The sequence below is a fragment of the Pyxicephalus adspersus genome, chromosome 5 (genome assembly GCF_032062135.1).
Source record: "Pyxicephalus adspersus chromosome 5, UCB_Pads_2.0, whole genome shotgun sequence".
Classification (NCBI taxonomy): domain Eukaryota; kingdom Metazoa; phylum Chordata; class Amphibia; order Anura; family Pyxicephalidae; genus Pyxicephalus; species Pyxicephalus adspersus.
Window position 1 is genome coordinate 96,357,015 of NC_092862.1, and position 22,862 is coordinate 96,379,876.

The following is a 22,862-nucleotide window of genomic DNA, read 5'->3' on the forward strand; positions in this document are numbered from 1 at the left end:
TCAGGGCTCACATCACCTCATTGCAAGTCATAGCGATCCTTGTGGTCCTGTCTCTCCATGCGTGACATCTGGGAGATAATAATCTACCTGGTCGTATACCTTTAAACTGGTGCATGGGAAGCATAAGCCTATTCATGGTGTAAGTATGCCACAATATTTGTTGTAAAAACATTATCTTTTATTATGCTTGCAATAATTACCTAAATAACATCTAAAGATCAACAAGAACTTTGTGAATTGAAAACAAATATTATGTAACCCATTTCAGTTAACAGTGTTGATATGAACTACTTGGGGCCCACCTGCACAATGAACTGTTAGTATAATTAAAACCCTTTTTAGGTTTCAAATGAGAAAGGGTAAAAATCCCAGTTAGTTTCTTTGTTGTTTAGTTGTTTGTATTCTGTTGGTGAGATTTATCAACACTTCTTGTTCTGAAGACACAAGTTAGAGAATTGAGAAAGAATCTCTAGAAAGTGAGGAACTGATCCTCTTACACAGTTGTCACTTTATAGGTACAGGTTTAAAGAGTGATCCTCACAACTGTAAAAAAAGGACAGACATGCCAGAGAATGTGATTCTATTTAGCAGTGCTATGGACAATGGATTTTTTTGTTTCTGATGTAACCAATACTTTTTTACTAGTATTACCAATATCAACTACATACTGTTTATTTCCCTTTTTTCCTCTATGCCTTTTATGAGAAATTTGGATGCTATTTTTTAAAATGTGCAGTAATTTGTCTCTTAGTCTAAGAAACAGGAACCCACCATTCACATATCTCACTTTTTTCACAGGCACTGTACATGTATGTGAAACCCTCATCCTGTGGTGTTGTAAAGTTTTTGAGGAAGTGCATACACATCTTTCAGATTCCTTAATAATAAAATATTTGTACTGCGTAGAAAAGTGTGATCGCTATAAGATTTAATACCAGCCTTTCACCAAGTAAGTCTGTGAAGTTTTATTGTATTTAGCTTTTAATGTGTGTTTAGATAGATAAGGTATACATTGAGAAATTTGTCTATATCTTACTATACATGGTAAAATTGCTACATAAATCAATAGATGGTATTCAGGGTGATCTGCTGTTTTGGGACCTATTCAAAGTATTGATTTGTAATCACTTTTAATTAAAACTTTGCACTCCTACACAGTAAAGGAAGTTGTGCTGCAAACACTGTGCCATGGAGAAATCTCACCTTAGTGCTGACCATAAAGTCTGGATCTATAAACAGAGCCTCAGCATTGTCCCTGCGTACATTGCACAGAGTTTTTATGCTTACAAAAGACACCCTAACTATTGGGGAGCAAGATAGAGTCTCACAGACATGCATACACTTTAGGATTAGGGATATGTTTTATAAAATGACATTTTGATACTGAATACACTTTTCTGCAAACAGAAAATATAGAGAACTATATAAATATAGAGAACAAATGTTAACAGGAGAGATAATTGTTTCAAAGTCTGCTGTCAGTATTAAAGTGAGAAGGAATATTCGTTGTTCACAGTGGGGGGAGGAATACTTGATCACTGGTGTTAGTTGGAGGAATAATTTGCATTGTTGCTGATCGTTAGTAAGAAAGCCTCATCTATGATTTTATTAGAAACATTCCCTTAGCACAAGAGCTCATTACATTTTAACCTGATTAGGTGTCCCATGTCCTGTATATTTGTTTTTAACTATTTGGATGAAGTTAAACCAAAACTGTGCAGATTCTATAGAGCTGGAATTCAGAGCAATTTTTAAGCCATTGCTTGAAACAGTTTAACCTTCTGGAACTGTGGATTTTGGATTGTTAAACTGAATATTATAATCTTAATTGAACAACTTGTAACACATGCATTTTAACTTAACATAACGACACAGATTAATGGCAATTAGTGTATTCATGTTAACACAATAAATTTGAGGAAGTGCAAGCAAACTAGTGTGTAGGTATGAAATAGCACTTAATATTGTGTAAAAGGATTCGGGCTGAACATTCCAGATAACTATCACCTGAGGCTAATGGTTGTGTCTAACATGTACAGCAGTCCCCTGATGTCGTCCATCAATCTACCTGGCAGGATTGATGAACAGCACTGCTTGTGCACTGCTCATTTGTTCATCTGTAACTGGAAAAAATTACAAAAGATTGTTTCCAGCAACACTCATATGACATCTATCTGACGTCTGTATGAGGCTTACAACTGAGCAAGCTAAATTAAGCTTATTATTGGTGATAATAATCTTATCGCATTTTAATTTCCTTTGTTATAGCAGCAGTTTTCTGTTCTTTAATATGTATTTTTTAAAACGTTAATGAAATTCCTTAAAATTCATGTTTTTGCAGCAATTGTCTAATTTTATTATATGTTTTGTTTAGGGACATATTCCAGGTAATAATCCCATGCACAACTAATTGTCTCTTTTAAATGATTACATTACAGTTCTGTGATACATATCCCATGAAAAGTTGGCTTGGTCGAATGTGTGAAGATTGAGGGACATGGCTAAAATGCAATAATTGTTAAATTAACAGCATATAAAATTCAGTTACTTAAGCAGTTACAATTTTTATTGACACACAGAAAGGATCATATTAGGAAAAAAAAACTTGTCCATCGCATATGATTTTCATCACTAAGAATTTTAACAGAAAGCAACCTTAAGGATAACTTCATTAGAACAGTTGGTGATCATTTAGTAACTGGTAACTGCTAAGACAAAAAAAAAAACTTTTGTACAGCATAGGAAATGGAGCTCAGTTGTCAGAATTATGTAATATTTAACATCCTATGGATGGCATATCCATAGACACTTTCACCTGGGTGATCAAGCAAACCTTGGCGGGCTCTAATAAATCAGGCCCATAGTTTAAGGTAGGCTTTGGAGTGTGTACATCTTGGTGTTTAGCGTGTGGGGGTCAGCAGTATGAACAACATTCAGTATAGATCACAGAGTATATAGAATGTGGCGGGGGTCAATAGTATCTACAATCTGGCACATAGTTTGTAGAGGTCAGGTGTTTTCAATATTGCAGAGTGCAGGGGTGAGGGGTGTGTACAGTTTGTTAAATAAAGTGCAGGAGTATGTGCATTATGTCGTACATAGTGCAGGGGTCAGCATATTGGCATATATTGTATAAAGATCAGTATTATGTAAGATTCAGTCCAGTATTTAGCTTACAGTGGTTAGTATTGCATCGAAATACTCATCATTTTGCTGGCCAGTGTGTGAAAAAGAACATTTTGCATTTGTAGCCTGTAGAAAAAAACGATCAAAATGTATTAGTGTGTGTCTTGCTAGTAACAAGATACAGAGGTCAGCACACTTTCCACTTTGCAGAGGTAAGGCACTTTTCAAGACCACATAATAGTGGCTGACCATTCTTTACGTTTTCCCCTGTGAGTACAGAGTGGGGTTTTTGTGGGGTCCCACAAAAGCAGGTCAGAAAAGCTGCATATAGTGGAGTCAGTGGGCCCACAGAATGTCAACAACTTCCCAACTCTTAATCTGAATACAGCTTGGATTGTCATCTTCAGCACTTTACACAATCCATAGTCATGTTACTAACTGTATTTTAGAGTAGCTCACAACCTAATGTCCCTACCATATTACCATATCCAAGGCTAAAGCCAGTCTAAGGCCTTTTTAACTTGCCAGTATATTTTGGAATGTGGGAGGAAAGCCACACAAGCATGGGACGCATATACTGTACTAATAGTGTCCTAGGCAAAATTGAAACCTAAGACCTTCTAGGCAGTGGAACATTATGGATATGTAGGGCCATGGCTTATTCCAGGACAACCTAGGACAGCCTTTATCAACCTTTTTTATATGGTGGAACCCTTGAAATATCTTCCGCTATTATTACTATATCCACAACTCACAGTTAATAGTGTGCTGGTCAGAAGGAAGTGTGTTACCCTTACAGTCAGAAATATCTTTGGGGTTAGTTATATTGAACTGAGAGGCACAGATTGCCATTTGCTCAAAGAGTGCCTAGCAACCTCTAGACGAGCCCTGGTTGAGAAACACTGATGTAGAGAGATCCAGGATGGTTGCATGATTAAGGTTAGACAGTGTGTTCAACTGCTCATTCACCTAATTTCACAGTAATGTGAAGCTCCATCTGGAATTTTCAGTTCATCTGTTTTTTGTTTTGGGGGTCTTTCCTCAGGTAAACACATCACTGTTTCCTTTTGGCTATGCAACAGTGGGGCCCATCTAAGTTTCACCTAAAGACACAGCGGCAGTGGACACATTTCTTGGGGGACCAGCCAAGGTTGGCTGGGATTTTATTTGCTCAGAAATGGGCTTTGAAAAGAATATTAGCATTTTAGTCCTTGCATTTACAAAATACTAAATTATTGTATGACAAATGAACAGAGACTGCATTTGTTGATCATGCCATAAATCAGTGTGGGAGGTAAACATAACTGGGGTATAGATGGTTTAATATTTCAAACAAGTAATGATATTTTTGTTTAGAGGTCTGTACTGGAAAGATGATAAATGTTTGTGAGTGACTTTAGGCAGTGGTGCTTTAAGCAAGGAAAATTACAATTCTATCCTGCCTTTTGTGTGTATGCTAGTTTTGTCATCATGCGTGTTAAAAATTATTTATGTCCAGATTCTGTCCTTGGCTGTGACAATATTCAATTTGAGTGGTGGATTAACAAAGGTTTTTTTTTGAATAGGTGACCTGCTAGAAACATTTTAAACTTATTGTCTTTACAAAACCGGCACTCATGTAAGCTCTTTAGATACATTCAATTACGGTCTAAAGTTAAGCTTTTAAAAAATCCTGCCCATCAATCGAAGACGCCAAAGATGGAATTTCCCCCGTGTGTTTTGCCCTATTTAATCCCTCAAAGGAGCTTTTCTACATGAATGGCATGATATAGCTAGCATCCTCTGCAAAGTTTCTTATAGCACCTCGCTAGTGGAGGCAAATTATAAAGTGTTGATGTGCTGGTACATGGTACGAATACATCCATATAGGTCTGACTGATATCTTATATTTTCTTAGTGGCTCGCATAACTAGCCTGCTACTGTAAGGCCTCGTTGCTGTCCATTGACTTCACCAAAAACAAACGATAAGTTACCTTGTATGCTTAAAAACAAACTGGCAATTCTTATAGAACTTGGGACCCATGGATCTTGTTTATTAGCTATTAGTCCTGTGTTAGGAAAACCTTGCCCCTTTTGTAGTCTCTTTTCTTGTTTCTACCTCCCTTTTATTTATTGCTTTAATGGTTTCTAAACCATGCACCGGAGAAGTGGTAATGTTTGTATCAAAATTGAGGATCAGAATGAAATATGGTCCAAAGACATGTTTTTTGGCAACAGTTTTTTTGTGTATTCAACAAAACTCATTAATACATCCTCATGTGTATAAAACAGCAAACATAAAAGCAACAATACAGATTTGTAAGGTACTTCCTCATCTCTTGAGGTTAATTACCCAAACATTTTCGTAAACATCCACAGTACAATTGGAGGGGTACTTCCTCGTTTTTAGAGGTTATGGAGCTCCTATGCTAGACACAAATCAGCTGCTTAAAGTGCAAAGAATATATAACATATGAATATTTCTTATGTGGCATCTTTGTTAACCTGATGCGTTTTGCTCAATCTAGGCTTCCTCAGGGCTAATACTACGTATGTTGGAGTTCAAAGCACTGTTTCTTGGAAACATATTATCCTTACTTGTGCGCACCTTCCGGCTGTCTGTTCTTGACTGTAGCAGTGGTTTACACTGTATCTAACTCAGAGACATATGCAGGGGTTTAATAGTAGATTCTTATCAGAAGTACATCCTATACCTACTCATCTTTGTAGTGGAGGTATCCTCTATATCTGGAAGGACCTTCTATTAAGAAAACCTATAGGAAACCCCTGTACAAAAAGGGAAAATACTTTTGCATACAGGCTGAAGAGAAGTATATTGTTTAATTTTATTCCACAAAATGACAAGTGCGCACAAGTAAGGATAATTACCTCTGTTACCATATTTTTACAGAAAGACGGATGTTGTTACATCAAAAGTTGTAGTCCTTGCTTGTTATTCTGGATTTTCCCCTTGTTTCTTCCTCTGTATTTAGGCTTATGATACACTCCACATTTTTTTTATTACATAACCTTTCTACATTAATAAAACAAAAAATAAACCTTTTGAAATGTATTATGTTTATGATTATATAATACTTTTTAAAAAAGCACAAGTTCTACTTTTTTGATCTGCAAAGAGGTTTGCTTTTAGGACTTATAAGTACATTTTCAAGAAGATACAATAAGTATATTTTTTATCAGTTGTGGTATCAATATTAGCCAATCTTTTAAGCATGCAATGACTAGGTTCAAACAAAAGTTAAAAAAACAAAAAAATGTATAATTGCACTTTAGAGTAAAAGGAGTAAATCGTACCTGGCTGCCAAACATAATGTTTGCCTGTTTGTGACATCCATCTCTAAATATAGTTGGCAAAGAACCTGTATGTCAGGTCATTGCTTTACAGGGCAATTACAATAGAATGCGCAGGATCATTGACAGAAGGTCTGGGGCTCTAGTGCAACAGCACACATTACACTTCTCTATATCGGCCCCTGTGAATGGTTTAGAGTGGGGTGGGCGGTAAGGGCAGGATAGGTTATTAACACAACAGGAAGCTGGTTGAAAAAAGGTGATGTTCACATTCTGTTTGCTTTGAGGTATTCCTCACCCTCACTATTGTACTTGTTCATTCCGCAGATATCTCTCTCTTTCTCTCAGGGGCTCTTCTTTGTGGCATGTTTAGCTTTACAGCTATCTTGTTGAGCTTCATACACAAGTCAGATAATTGTCACCTGAGACAAACAGTTATGCTTGTCTTGGGTCAAAATATAACATGTACAGTAGTCCCTCAACCTGCAGTGACGGATTAATGAGCAACCGATTAGCTTACTATGTACAACTCTGTCCCAAATTTAATCAAACCGACAGCTTCTGTTTTCAAAGAATTGAAAGGCTTTTCCAACCTGATGCATTAAAATAGCTCTTTGCTGACAAAGATATTTAGGTCAAGGTACATCATAATGACTTTTTGACTGCTGATCTGCCTCTGATGGTGGGTAGCATTATCACAGGTTGCAATAAACTATTCCACCACCCGGTCCTATTTTGCCAGGTGTGTGCAGCACAAAGGGATGTCCTTACATTCAAGCTAAACAACCTATTGGCAAATAGTTTAAAACAGTGTCCACCCATCCCTACTAAAAAACTCAGAATCACTAATGGTCATATCACTGCCGACCCTACTTACTTTTCAACCCTTTTCTAAATAATCTTGCAACTCAATCAGCCTGATTTATTAACGTTCTCAAAGACAGGAGATGATAGACTATCAAGGGAAAACCTTGGTGATCCAGCAAACCTGAAATGGATATGGTCCAGGAGTGAAAACATTTGTCAACAAATAGCAAATGATTTTTAGGAAATCTTTTCCAGGTTTGCTGAATCACCCAGGTTCTCCCATGGTAGCCTACTCTAGTCTTGGAGAGCTTTGATGAATCGGACCCAATATGCTACACCCTACACTTTCCACACTTGGAAGGCAGGCTGTCTTTTCAGTAACATTATGCTTCCAAAAATTATCAATGACATTAGGAAATGTATGAAGCTAGACATTGCTGCAGGAAAGATATTAAATTGTACACATCTCTGAAAAGTTCAAAGGTGTCACACTTCAATGGTTAGACACCAAACACCCAATGTTTTTTTTTTTCTGGGAAACCTAACAAGTTCCCTCTTTCACTGATCCCATTATTCTGACCATCAAACATCAAGACATTTTATTTGGATTATTCCTGCATACTTGGCGTTGAACTTGCAGAAATTGAATATAAACCAAACTTCTTTTCAGATGATATCCTGTCAACTTTTACTTTCGCATATAATTAATTACTTTTTTATGTTTTTCAGTTTTACTGTAAATTGGAGTAAGTCCTCAGCCCTAAATGGTACACTACTCCTGTATTACTTTTGAATCCTCTCAGTGCCGGTTCTTCCTTTGCCCTTATGCAATCAAGCTCAAGACAAGTTAAAAACATCAATATGCTGAGTAGTCTACAGTTTAGAAGGCTTAAAAAATCCCCTCTTAATCTTAGCAACACTAAGGTAGCCTACAAAGTTATCAGGATATGTCACATGGTTCCTTGCAGTATATCCATACTACATTATAAAAGCTTCAAAGCTGGGACATTCTACATACAGAATCTGGTGATCTTGCCTTTTAACAGTGTATTGTGGTTAAACGTCTAAGATCTTTGTTCCACAAAAAAAATCCCCGAGAATCTATGGTGTTCTCTACTGCATAGCAAAATAACACTTTTACCAAACTCCATTGATTTGTCACTAACCACATCCTCTTAGCCACCGAACTGTTCCCTTTCTGAAGGTAAAGCACAGAGTGCATACAATTATCTTACAATACTCTTTTCCCTCTTCTCTTTTTTCCTGAAAACTAAATCTTGTAATGCCTTTATATAATATTACTTTCATCTTTCCCATTACAATGCCTGCAAACCTTTAGTTCCTCCCACCATTCCCATTTACCCAAACAATTTGTTGCAGCAGAAAAAAAATAAATAATCTTTACTTCCGCAGAGCCCTCAAGCCCTCCAAAGCTTACCTTGATTTGGTCCCGGCTGTCCTGGAATCCTCCTTTGTCCTGGTGTAGGAGGTGCCAGCGCTGCCATCTTCTTCCGTCTACTTTCTTCTTCTGGCTATTTTACCCGATCACACTGCACAGATCAGGTGATGTAATCTGCTGTAAATGGGAAAAAAGAGAGATTGGCACTTTTTTCTCATTGCAGGAAAAAGCCCGTTAATGGGCATGCGCAGAAGGAGCAGCCTGAAGTCTCATGGGAAATGTGATGTAGGTATCCCATGAGGCTCTGTGCCCCTATTCTTTCTTTACCGTTGCAGAACACCTACCACATAAATATTCTGTTAAGTAAAAATTATCCAGAGAAAGACAATAGTGGAGTGTACCCCTTTATCACCAATTTAGAGTATTTTTGATTACTCAATAAACTGTGTACTCACTAATTACATTGCAATGTCCCTTGCAATGTTTGAAGAATACTTTTAGGCAGACCCATTTGTTCATTGTTTTCTTTGTTAGAATTCCTCCAACTTTTACCAGTCCATAATAATGTACTAAAATATTGTATATTTTAGACAGAATAATGTATATTACCCATAATCAGACCTTTTGTTATTAACTGCCATGAAGTTCAAATCCTCCTACCTACTTACCCTCATGGCATTGTCTTCTTAATATTCACTCTTAATAATTGACAAAAGTTATTCCTCTTTCTAAAACTACTGATGTGATGACATGACTGTATTTGAATAAATGTTGATTTTTTTTTGTTCAAAAATAAATGTTGATTGTTGTTCATAAAAAAATAAGACATCCCCGGAAAATTACCCCTAGTGCATTTTTTGGAGCAAAAATTATTATAAGATACTGTCTAACTTTAGGGGAAACAGGGTAGTATTGTTTTCTGTTTGAGATCAGTAACCTGGTCAGAAAAGGGAGATCTACTTCACGTCAGCACAGACAGTAAAAACAGTCCTGACAGGAATCATAAACTATACCATAAAGTTTGTTTCTTCTGCTGCTTGTGTGTCTGTTTGAGGAAGGAATGTAATGACCAGGAAGTGGAGATAAATTTCTTCACGTCCTGTTTTGTCTGACATCTATCAGACAAACAAGCAGTGGCAGTTGGAAGGTCTGTCTTCATGACTAGGGTACAGCCGATAAAGCCATTGCCTTACCATCACCAATTCATACCTCCCCCCTCTTTACAACCTTAATACCTGAAATAACACACCAATACTTTTGTGTGATAAATTAGCCATAGCAGCACTTTTTTAACATGATATTTTGACCCTTTTATTTAACAAAACAACCATCACACAGTATTAACCACAATTCAAGTATGAACAGAAAATAATAATAACCCTATTTTAGGTCCATGAAAATACCCCTGCATTACCCCTTAACCCCGATACTTCCACTAACAAGCCAGGCCCCCAGCCGCTACCACAACGCCTGGGGGACAGTTAGCAGGTATCCCCCATCTCTCTCCTTGCCCCCACAACAAGCCAGTGTCATGCAGGGCTTCCCCTTACCGGGAACTCCAAACCCCGATGAGTTCCCATCCTCTTTGTTTCCTTTGTTTCCTTGTCTACCAATTTTAAAGTCTCTTGGACCTACAAACAACTCCCAAGCTGCCATGACTTTATAACCTCCTCTCCTCAACACAATCTACTCACGTTGCCTTTGCGATCCACCTGTTGGAAACCCCTGCTTTAGTATCACTGTTAAATTCTTGTCACAGTAAATGACTTGAATTATATTTCAGGTTCTGTGCCTATATACCTAGAAAAGCTGAATTGTAAAATATGTTTTTTTGGGTGTGCTTGATTTTAATTCAAGACAACTGTCTATAAAATACCAGTTTGGTATTCCAGATGCAGGATTAGAGAAGGCATCTCCAAAAAGTTCATAAAGAATTCAGCATTGTCTTTGATATCATATTCTGGATTGTTTGGTGGAGTCGATAACATCAGAAATTTTATTTATCACATATTTCTGCAAGCAGGACCTTGTGTGACCAATAAATATCACAGAGAACAGGTGGCAGTATTTTGGTTTTGGTTCCTGGAGCTCAGTGACTTGAAGAGCTTTGGGTGAGACAGAGGCTGTATTCATAGGTCCACATCTTATATGGTAGCCAGACCTCATTAATAATGAGGCTACTGGCTAAGATGAGCAGATGTTTTATATATTAGGCTTTGGGTTTGCTGTAAAGAACCTTTAACCTTAACCTTAAACCTTTGTTTATTGCCTTGCTGAATAAAAGTGCATGACAAACCTATCAGGAGTGGTTCTGTGAATTCTGCGAATTAAAGGTTTACTAATGCTGCTATCAGTTCTGCTTCAAGACACAAACAAAATGTGTTGGTACTGTATTAGTACCTGCTTATTCTACAAAGATATCCTAAAATGGTGTAGACACAATTGTGGGTGCCTCCAGGATAGAGTATCAAAAATTGGGTTGGAGTGATAGTTCCAACTAGCTTTTTTTCTATAATTTGTTTTGCACATCTATCCTATCATGAAGGTATTCCTTTAACTTTTTAAATTAAGAAAAATAATTACTTACCTGTTAGGTGTCATTGTGTGTGCCACACTGAACATTGACTATAGAGGGCACAAGACAGAATTGTCTAAGCAGATCGGATAGAGATATATAAATTAGCACTTTAAAAGGAAAAGTACTATACAGTCATTTTTATGTAGCTGGATGTTTCTATAATAGTTGCAAGTCATCTTAAGAAGTTTAAGGACAATGGGTCTGATTTATTAAAGCTTTCCAAGGCTGGAGAGGATACACTTTCATCAGTAAGCCTGGATGATCCAGCAAACCTGGAATAGATTTCTTCAAAGTCATTTGATATTTGTTAGCAATATTTTCAATCCTGGGCCAGATCCTTTCCAGGTTTGCTGAATCATCCAGGTTCACTGATGAAAGTGTAACCAGCCTTGAAGAGCTTTGAATAATCAGGGTCAATGGGACTGTGTTTCCCTGGCCACAAGAGGTAAATCAACACCAAAATGTGCAGAATGATAGTGAGAATAGTGGACAAAACGTTGGCAGCTTTACACCAGCTAAACTCCAAGCTAAAGTGTCTGATCACAACATCTGTACCTTTTTGAGTAACAGCTCAATGGAAGAAGTCTAGGAAGACATAAACTCTACTGTTAAACAACAAAAAAGCCAGACTGGATTTGGTAAAATTGTGTTGACACCACAATGCTTCTGGATGAATGTCCTTTGGAGAAGCATCCAGTCTAAAGCTACGTACACACGTCAAATTTTTGTCGCCCGATAATCGGCTCAGGGTGGCTATCGGGCCAGAATCTGGCATGTGTACAGCCCGTGTCGTTCATCGTCTGTGGATCTGTCCTGGCAGATCCACATATGATGAACAACGAGCGATCCTAATGCAAGGGAAGGGGGAGAGCGCGCAGCGGGGTGCCGCTCTGTCGTTCTCCTCCTCCCCTTTCTATAGTGCAGAACGGTGCTGTATGTACAGCACTCGTTCATGCATTGTGTGGCTCTTATTGTTGGAAAGGATCTTTAAAGATCCTTTACAACGACAAGAATTGCACGTGTGTAGGCGGCTTTAGATGATACAAACTGGAGCTTTCTGTCAAGCACAAATAGCATTATGTCTACAAAAAGAGATATGTTTTAGGGAAATAAACACCATACCTACTTTGAACCACTGAAAATGCTTGGTTCTGTTTTTGGGCTGTGTCAAAGAAATCTTATCTCATTTCCTAATTAGGCATCAGCTGTTAGTCCCAAATGAATATTAAGTACAACCTGCTTATCTTACAAGTTCTAGTTTTCTGAAAATGGTGTCATTTATACAGCATATACAGTTTTCAAGCTTCATTACCTCAAACTACTCAAGAGTCTATGTCAGGTTTTTCCCTTTCATATCTCAGCTATAAAAAAACTTTGTTCTCACAGACAATAATTTGTTACCCTCTTTTTGTCAGTACTCAGAAAGTAGAAATTTTATTCAGAAACACAAAGCATTACAGTATTTGTTAGGCTTACATAATGCAATCAGATTCCTAAATGTAGTTACTTCCTGTCACATTTTTAGAAAGCATAGTGGAACAAAATATAGTCTATAAACAAGATGGGGATTAAAACTTTTCCTTCTATGGGGATTTTGCCCTTGGCAGAGGGCGTTTTGAGTTTACAGCATGCAGGGAATATGTCACAGGTCACAGACACTTCAAGAAGATAATAACCCAAAAAACAGAGCTTACAGCACCTAGGAATGAATACTAATAAAGCATTGAACTTTGAAAGTTCAATGAATACTAATAAAAGCTTTGAATACTAATTAAGCATTGAAAATTTAAAATGGTATTCTATAGGCTCTGATTTTAATTCAACTGAACATTTATGGAACATGCTGTCTGGGTAAGGCACTAGGGATAAGTGAGAATGCCTCCGGCATTCTCGCAAAAATGTCCTTAAATTTCCGAAGGGTCCGCGAAATTTCGGCGAACTGATTTCACAAAACCATTGGAAGATCGAGGAAATCATTACGATCCCTGGCACTAGAGGTTAATTAACCACTAGTGCCCCAGGATCGCAGTAGTTTCTTAGGGCTGCATTCATTCTTGTAGCCCTGGGAATCTTCCTGTTTGCAATCTCCGGCACTAGAGAATAATAAACCTCTAGTGCCCGGGGAACTCTCCATTGAGAGTTCATCTGCAGTTCAGTTCCCATGGTCACTGGGCTGATAAGTACAGCCCGGTGACCATAGGAACTGAACTGCAGATGAACTCTCAATTGAGGAACTTCATTGAGAGTTCGCCTGCACTCGTGTGCCTCAAATCAGCTGTGACTGCAAAGTTCCCACGCCCACCGGGCTGTATGCTATACATATATGCTGTGAACAAAAAAGTGAGTGACCTTTATCAATTCTAGTACAGTTGCTAACACATGTGGCCTTGCAGCACTAGGGTTCTCAGTCATGGAGCCTCCCACATCCTAATAACATTATTGTAAGTTGATTTACCTGTAAATTGACTATTTTAATGACATATTAGTATGGTAGAGACATTAGAGTTAGAGCTCCTTTGAGGCACAGATTGTGACCTAACCTTGGACTCTGAAAAGTGTTGCGGAAGTGCTATAAACAAGTAATACATTAAAAATTGTGCTGGTGTCAGCTCTATATATAAAATATATGCAAATAACAACATTTTATCTGATTCTAATCCAACTTCTGCAAACATAGTTGATTAATCTTAATAAAAGCCAGCTATTTGAGATTGCGGAAACTAAGGCAGTATATCACACTTCTCCCCTATATCTCTTAATAAAAATGTCTACTTTATCCTCATCCTCCTTGTTTAGTTGCTCTCCTAGAATTTGGAACGTGGCTCCCGGGTGCCCACAGCCTGAGAGATCATTGGGGGGTTTGAGAGTCTGCAGCTCGGCCAATTTCTACTATTTATGTTAATAGTAAACAACTAGCGTTAAATTGGTACTTTTAAATGTAATACATTTGTCTAAGTATGGTATGCAGGAAGTATCCTCTTTTTATGTTACTAAAACCCCCGTTATCCATTCATGTGTTCTATTTGTTTTGGATGGAATGAAACGGTACAGATAAATGGTGCAATTCTTTTTAATTTTGTATTAAGCTGTACTAATAAAGTTGAGTTCCTTTAAGAACTGTTCATGTTGCTATGCATGTTCACATTCTTCCACCACATGGCTTTCTCTTAGCACCCATTTTAATTTAGGGAAGCTTTTGAAAAAAACTTTCAAGTCTTCAGAGAACCCCTTTAATAATAACTATATCCACAGCTTACAGTACATTGCTAGCAAATGGGAAGAATGACATCCTTACAGATATCCAAAATGATCGTTGGTGTCATTTTAACTGCCATGAGAGGCACAAATAAATAATTCCCCAAGGAACCCCTAGCAACCTCTAGAGGAACCATAGTGGAGAAACACTGATCTAGAAGTTCTTGTAGTTGGTGTTGTGGTTTCACCCATAACAGGTTAACAGAAAGACAAATGGAACAGATGACAAAAAAGACAGCTAATAACAAAATACAAGCGAAAAAAAAAACAAACACCTGTTATATCTAAACAATTGTAAGCCCACAGATAATGCAGTACCAAGATTCCAACAGAGTCAAGTCCAGAATACAGAGCAAGAGGTCTTTCACAGGTCTTTAATCCTTCCACCAGATGAGGTACACAATGGCAAGACACAAGTAGAGTTGGGAGTCACAGGGAAAAGGTCAGTCCAAGCAGCATAAATTCACAGAATCTGAAACAGGCAAGGTCAGAAACAGTAAATCAGTCGAACACACATCAGCAAGTCAGCCTAGCTTAACGCTACAGCGGGCATTGGAGCAGAAAGGCTATAAAATCCCAGCAGCCAATGGAAGAGAAGGAAAGAGTCAGAAACTGATTAGCCTCTAAAATCTCCTTTAGCTGTGCACAGCTGAGAGTGTGCGCTAAGGATGCCGATAAAATAAATCAGACTGCACAGCTAAAGGGAAGCAGGGGCTGCTGCTATTTCTTTATTCTCTTTGCTGCTGCAAGTGACATTGCTGGACATAATGGGCTGAGTGTGATACTGCGGTGGTGCCCAGCACAGAATCGCCGGCCTGATAAGCGTTTCCTAACAACAATACTGTTCTTCAGAGACCCCTAGTCACATTTTCTTTTTTATCATGATCCTCTTCACCTTTCATCTAAATGTCATTGTCAATTCTTTGCAATGTTGTCGGTTCCCCCTTTTATTTTCTGTATTTTTGCTCTCTGCCCATTATCGGTTGCTACACTTCTTACTATCTTCCCACCAGCAGCTGTTGTGGCTCCTGTCCACCGCTCATCCCCAGCTTACACATCTAAATCCTATTGTAGGCCATAGAATGCAGTGCTACCTGTATGTTGCTGCATGTTGTTATATCTGCATTGTGCTTGTTTATTACTTTCAAAAACGTAATAAATGTTTACTAAAGTAATAATAATACAAATATTAACACTATGGGCTCTATTTATAAAACAGAGGATCTGGCATTCCCTCAACATTTTCTATTGGGAATCAATTACTGCCATTGAAACACATTGGCCTGTTTGAAGGAATGTCACTTTGGTCATTTTAGTCAGCCACCAACTGCTCCAAATATTGATTATGCTCTAGCTCCTTAAACTTTTCCAGAAAGGGGGGGGGGGGGGTTGTAGAATGCCAATACCATTGGATTACAGCCCTTCTTGCTGTGAAAAAATTAGAAAATACCCTACCTGGTGGAGGAGACTGACCCCAGGAGCATAGAAAGCAAGAATATGATCAAGGTGTTGGTATTTGACCTATCAGCATATGTATTGTACATATTCAAAACCTTGTCTCAAAATGCACAAACCACCGGACACTCCCACCAAATATATGCCATGGTGCCCCACTGGGACTGGCAGCGCCAGCACAGCTATTAATATTGACTTGCTTTACAAATGATGTGAAAGCATGAGTCAATAAAAACAGTTTCTCACAATCCACTGAAGAAAAACTAATATCCAGTTCATGTTCCCACTGTCCTGTAAACAGGGAGGGGAGGACTGTTGGTCCTCCACCAGTGGGCTATACAGGTAGGAAAGCACGGGCTACTGTCTCTAGTTTTGCAAGAAATTGTTCAAACAGTGTAGGAGTAGGGGCAGTCTGTAAAAGAAAACAAAAAGGAAGAGTATTGTCTGTAGTGGAACCAATACAATAACTGGTTAGGGGAGGAAGCCTAATGGATTGGGAAATCAGGTAAAGCACTGTCTCGTAGGATCTTCCCCATATGCATATCCTCTTGTGTGGCAGGCGCAGCACTGTGAGGTGCCTTGTGCGCTGTGGCATTAGAAGAATTATTATTTCTGTCTCTCTTTAGTCTGATCAGACTGTCTTTACTCTATAATTCCTCTAATACCGTTCCATAAAAGTAGTAGGTTTAAAGAGCACACCAAATACTTTAGATAACTTCTTTAATAACTTCAAACTTTATTCATATAACACTGCTGATTCTGCAGCAGAAAGTCTATGTACAAACATATGTTGTATGAGATATCACAAAATGTTGAAGTTGGATAGTTAGTTTGTTGGTTTGTTGATGATGATAATAATGATACTGATACTGTTGATGATGAAAATAATGCTGATAATAATGCTGCTGAAGATAATGATAATGCTGTTGTTTATGCTGTTTATGCTGTTTATGGTGGAACTGCAAGCAAACACATGACAGGTTCAGCAGACAGTCCCAATCACTATTAAACTACAGTAATCTATATAACTGCATTAAATACCTTTTTGGCCTTTTGTCTACTTCTATGGAACTCTCTGGCTGGAACTCTGGCTCTCTCTCTCTCTCTCTCTCTCTATCTCTCTGTTAGCACGCTGAATACAGCATGGTTTGCTAGGGAATTTCCCCTTAGACACAGTGTAAGGCTGGTTGTGATTGGTTGAGGCCTCTGCATAGTGTAAGACTCACTGTGATTGGCTTATATTCTAGCTAGATAATGACTCTTAAAGGTATATTTTCCTTTTCTGTCTATGTTAACAAAATGCATATATAACTGTTATAAATATTCACAACCATAAAATACAGTGATAACTCTGCATCTAGCTTAAACATTTGAGCATATGAGCTGTATAGTGGGGTTATTGGCAGGTTTAGGTGTATACAGAATATACTGCACTAATAACCTAGGACAGGTTTTAGCTGGCCAGCTACATCTTGTCTGTTCCAGACTAAGAACCAGGAACATCCTATAGCTGGAGGGAATGCAGGGTTAACAAAGATCGGAGTGAAAGGGCCTGAAGGAGAGGACAAGGAATTCATGTTTCATTTTATTGCTGACTAAACCTTTCTGTTCTGCTCTGGTCTGCCCATTTTCTTTACAAGTGTCCAAAATTGAATGAAGGAAAATCTTTCTAATAGGGGCACAACCAGAAAGCAAACCTGACAGATATTTAGGTCTCAGCCACGTCATTCAAAACAAAAAAAAGTAAGGCACTTGTTAAAAATTCATTATCTCTCTCTGTTTTTTTTTTTAGGAATTCTGCAACCAGGATGGGACGCTACAATCAAACATGTTATGTGAATGAAACTATTGCTTATGCCACTCTGACTGTACTCTATACTACAGTACTTGTTGGTGGAACAATCGGTATCATTATAATGTCCTTTCTTTTACATAGAACAAACACCCGATCTATGACCACTACTGTAGTCATAAATCTTCTAGTGGTCCATGGAATCTTTCTTCTCACAATTCCATTTCGCATTATCTATTATGTTGAAAGAAAGTGGAGATTTGGATTTCCATTTTGCAGGATGATAAGTGCCATGATACACATCCACATGTACCTTTCCTTTATATTTTATGTGGCAATGCTAATCATCAGGTACATCAGCTACTTTAAACAAAAGGATAAGATTGAGTTCTACAGGAAACTCCATTCAGTGGTGGCTAGTGCGGCAGTGTGGATCATCATACTGCTAGTTTTGTTTCCACTATTCTATTTACAATATGGCAATGAAGATGCCAATGAAAGTAATGGAACGGCACAGTGTTTTATGTTCCACAAAGCAATTGATAATTTTTCTGTGAAAATCTTGAACTATGTTGTAGTTGTGATTGTGGTCACCATCATATGTCTTCTTCTGGCAGTACAAATTTTCATTATCGTAAAGGTTGTAAGCAAACTGAAGAAATCTTCTCTAGAACACCAAGAGTTCTGGGCCCAGTTAAAAAGTTTGTTTTTCATTTTAGTAATGATAACCTGCTTTTTTCCCTTTCACATGTTTCGGATATACTACATAACACACACAAATGAATGCTACTTCTACAATGAAATCTTCCTCAGTATAACTGCTCTCAGTTGTTTGGATCTTCTTTCATTTGCTATACAGACTTATTTCCAAAAAGTGCTTAAACATATGACGTTCAAGTTGAGATGTTTTGGATGACCACTTCATTTGAAAATTGTCCCGTTTAGATTTTGTTACATAATAAAATCATATTTCCAGGAGGTGTTGTAAACCAAGTCATCATCATGTCATCACAAAAACCATGGACTCTCTTTGCTGAAAAATGATGCAAATTATTTTATCATATCGTTTCTACTACAGACAAACCTAAAAGGATGAAATCTTCTTTCTGTCTATAGATCAAGTATGATAACAGAAACCGAAAGATAGCTTGCAAATGTTTGCCATAATTTTATGCAAGCTTCATATAAAGTAATCGATTTTAATTTCTTGCATGTATACATTATATAATAAATGTTATATTTAATAGGGTAACTATCATAGCACAAGAGGACAAGTGAGGGAATAGTGGTGGTGGTGTGGGTGGGGGTGGGGGGTACAATCTGACAAATGTAGCATGGTTTATAGTAATAAATACCACTCTATGGGCAGTTTCTGAGAAATAGAGAAGAAATAATCGAGAACGGTTTGAGAACTGCAGATATTATTCTACTACACTGTGGCATTTTTACAACATGTTTCAATAGATTTTGGGAGTTTGCCTACTAATTATTCCCTAAAGATTAAAACAGTGATTTTGAAGTAAGGACTCCATCACAGTCTACCTAATCCTCAATCCCAAAAGAGGTTGCACATTGATTAATGGGCTTTCTTTCATAAAATATAGAAAAATATCCATGGCCTACATGGACTGGGATCCAACACACACTCCTGTCTTCTCGATGTTAGTCAGGATCACCAACCAGCGTCCTCATCAGGGAGTGGTTTTCAGGCCAAAACCAAATATAGAATGTCCATCTAGCTCTGGTGCGCAACCCTGGAGTAAGGCCTGTTTTCCAAAAGGTTACACAAATGCCAACCCAGGAGGGTGGCTGCAGACATCACTGGGGTTCATTGGAAACAACAACTAAATCTGCAACAATACAAAAAAAACATGATCTGATCTCAAGCTTAGAGTGGACTTTTGTCCAAGAGACAATCTTTTTATCCTACAGATAATTGTGATCATTTAGGGCTCCAATCATAAAACAGGGATCCTGGCATTCCCTCATCATTCTCTAATGGGAATCAATTACTACCATTGGAACACATGGATCTGGAAGATTCAACCTGGACCTGGAACAAGGGAATGTTTAAGGGAATGTCTGATTCCCCGTTTTATAAATAGAGCCCTAAATACACAAATGGAGGACTGGTCCTTATGGTTAGGACAGCGCAAATATATGACATGTCCCTATAGTGCTTGAGATGAAAACATTTTTTCCTCAACAATGCAGAACTCAGTATTTCTTAATTCCAATTTAAGGAGCGAATTGTGTCCTCAGGGGCATTTTAGCACTAGCCACTATCATTATCAGATATAATGGATATAATGCAGCTACAGTATATGTCACCTGATGGTTGATCCTAATGTCTTTGGTAAAATTATTTCTAATCTCTGACATACAAGGCAAAAATCCAAGGACTAGGGATGGACTGAATCAAAAGCAGCTGAATGTCTTTACCACACAAATCAGTATCTGATTACAAGATTGCTTTACAACCACCGGTACAATCATCTTCAACGACGTACAAAGCCCACAGATAGAAACACACTCATTTCATATAACAGTTCACATCCATGTAGTTTGGTTGAGAAACTGCCAATCTAGCAGTGTATATTCATTGTATTTCTTCTGGGATTAGGGTTTTTCTCATGCTTTGTGGATTGTGTCCTTTGAAATTGTCAGGGTTTCCATTGTTCAATCCATGAATTTTTTGTCTTGTATAATTAATGTCAGAAAAGAGAGTTACACAAAGCAGTTCATCTTCATTACAGCGTGACCATGATCCCTGTAGGGAGGACAAACAAGCACCTTTGCATGTGTATAAAAAATGTTGGGGACTTAAAGGTACAGGCTGAGCCTCGTGACGAATATTGTCCATTGTCTCAGTTCAGGCCCTTGTGCCACAAATGATACCATTATAATTAATGTAATGCCTTCACACACACCCATGCTGATAAATATAGTAAAGTAATGTATCTATGTGTTGAAATGGCCTTGCTCTTACACATATTTTGGAATAATCATTGGCACATTTGAATACAGATTTTAGTGTCCCCCACAGTGACATTAGACTAGCCCTTACAAACAGCAAAGCTAATTGAATGCTCCATGGGCAATCACCTTGCATGGAGCACGTATAACTAGGGAAAGTCACAACTTGTTATCTATAATCTCTCTAGTGGCCAAAAAAAACGACCCTGCACAAATAATTAGACTCTGGTCCGCCTATTATAGGACATTTTTTAGAGAAAAATTGGCCCGTGTGTTCTTTATGGACGGAAGCCTCTTTGGATAAGACTCAACCTGGCACCAGAAAACAACAGATATTGCGAACATTTGAACATACCTCGTGGTAAATCCTGAGAATGATAGCTAATGACCCTCCAGTGGTTATAGAGGCTGTGGATGATTGGCTTTTTCTCATTTTTATTTTATAGTGTAATGTTTTTCATTGCTTCAATGAAAATAATATTACTTTATTCTTTTTCTGTGTTTGTTTTCCTTTTTTTCTTTGGATTAAGTGAAAACACCTGTTTTATACCAAACGTTACCTGTTTATCCTATGCACCCAAATGTATGTACTGTAATTGTACACACTTTTGTTCAAGTACTTATCCTTGAATTTAAAATAAATTACAAAAAATGCCTTCATGTGCAGTAATTACCCATTAGGAATGAGATGCTGAACATTCCGAACACTACAAGAACTCTATCCCTGAACTGAATTATTGTATCATTCATGAAAGAACGAAACAGAGAAAAGTCATTTCAGATAGTGTACAAACATGCCATTATCTGGGTACATATATCTGAGTGAGTTGCTGTAATTTCAATTTCTGTGTACTCAGGTTTGTGTCACAAACTAGTTTTTAGATAGCAAGGCTAAGTATAGTCACTGAGACACTGAAATTAGTATGTGGTACATGGTAAAGCTATGACTGCATCCCCCATAATACCGCTGTTGTATGAAAAAGACTATTTAGATGTAGGTAATACTGTTGTCTCTACTGTTTTTCTTAAAACATACAGTAGAGGGCGCCATCACACTTCTTCAAAATGCTCATACATACAACCAAAAATAATACTGTTCCACTTAGTTATATTTTTGTTAAGCATAATAATTAATTCAATATTAGGCATGTTACCATATTAAAATGTTGCATGTTGAAACTGACCTTATTTAAAAAAAATGCTGGCAGATAGAACCACAGAATGCAGCAGGGAAATTTTCTGCATCTGTATTATTTGCATTGCTTCCTTGTTTAATTTTACAACCATTTTGTAAAACACACTCCTTTTTTTAAAAAAAACACTCCTTTTCTAACTCAAACCTGTTAGACACCCTAGATCTTATTCAGTGATGGACATAGCCAACAAAAGGGACCGTGTTCAGAAGTGGTGTGGGCCTCCCTGCTCTTTATGCCCATGCATGCCTATATGCCCCACCCCAACACCTTTCCCACCTCACATTCTGTCCACCTTCAAGCACTGCCCACCTTCACACCGAAAATGTGAACGAGTAGAATGAACCTTCAAAATTTCTATACCAAAAATGTGGATGTAAAATGTGGACTAACATGACAGATGTGTGGCTAACCCCCATACTATTTCATCAATACGACATCATTACAACAAGAAAAACTCTACCTATCAAAACACACTTCTCTGTCACACATAACTGTCTGCTTCCTTTCTTTTATCCCCAATTTCTCTGGAACAGGAAGGTGTACACATAAAAAATGGAGCTGTAAGTGAGGGCTAAAACTGTATCCCCCTAAAATTGTATCACTATGGTATCACTATGGTATCATTAGAACACTGCCCTGTCCACTTCCCTTCTCTAAAACCCAGTTTCTCTGTAATGGGGAGGCATAGGTGGCTGGGCTTCCTCCACACGATTCTTAGGCCTGTTCTCAACTGTTCTTCTGCTGGAGGCTGTGAGGAAGAGAGTTTGCATGATAGAGAAACAAACAGTGTGGATAGAGTCCTGAAAGGGAATGCAGCCATGCTCAGAAAATTCAATTCTATTCTGCATAAAGCGCTTCACTTCCTTAAATCCCAATTTCTTTGGAATGAGGAGGTTTATGTAAAAAAACGAATAGGTGCAGACAGGACATGTATGGCTAACACCCCCTAAAAAGTCATCACTATGGCATCATTACAACATAAAAAC

General features: G+C 37.9%; 1 protein-coding gene across 1 annotated transcript; it reads left to right on the forward strand.

Moving 5' to 3' along the window:
- Positions 1-803: 803 nt before the first annotated feature.
- Positions 804-21,336, forward strand: LOC140331298 (probable G-protein coupled receptor 141). Its single transcript, XM_072412205.1, has 2 exons — positions 804-949; positions 17,705-21,336. Exon 2 carries the CDS (start codon positions 17,721-17,723, stop codon positions 18,618-18,620), a length of 900 nt encoding a protein of 299 aa, XP_072268306.1. The 5' UTR covers positions 804-949; positions 17,705-17,720; the 3' UTR covers positions 18,621-21,336.
- Positions 21,337-22,862: the final 1,526 nt, after the last annotated feature.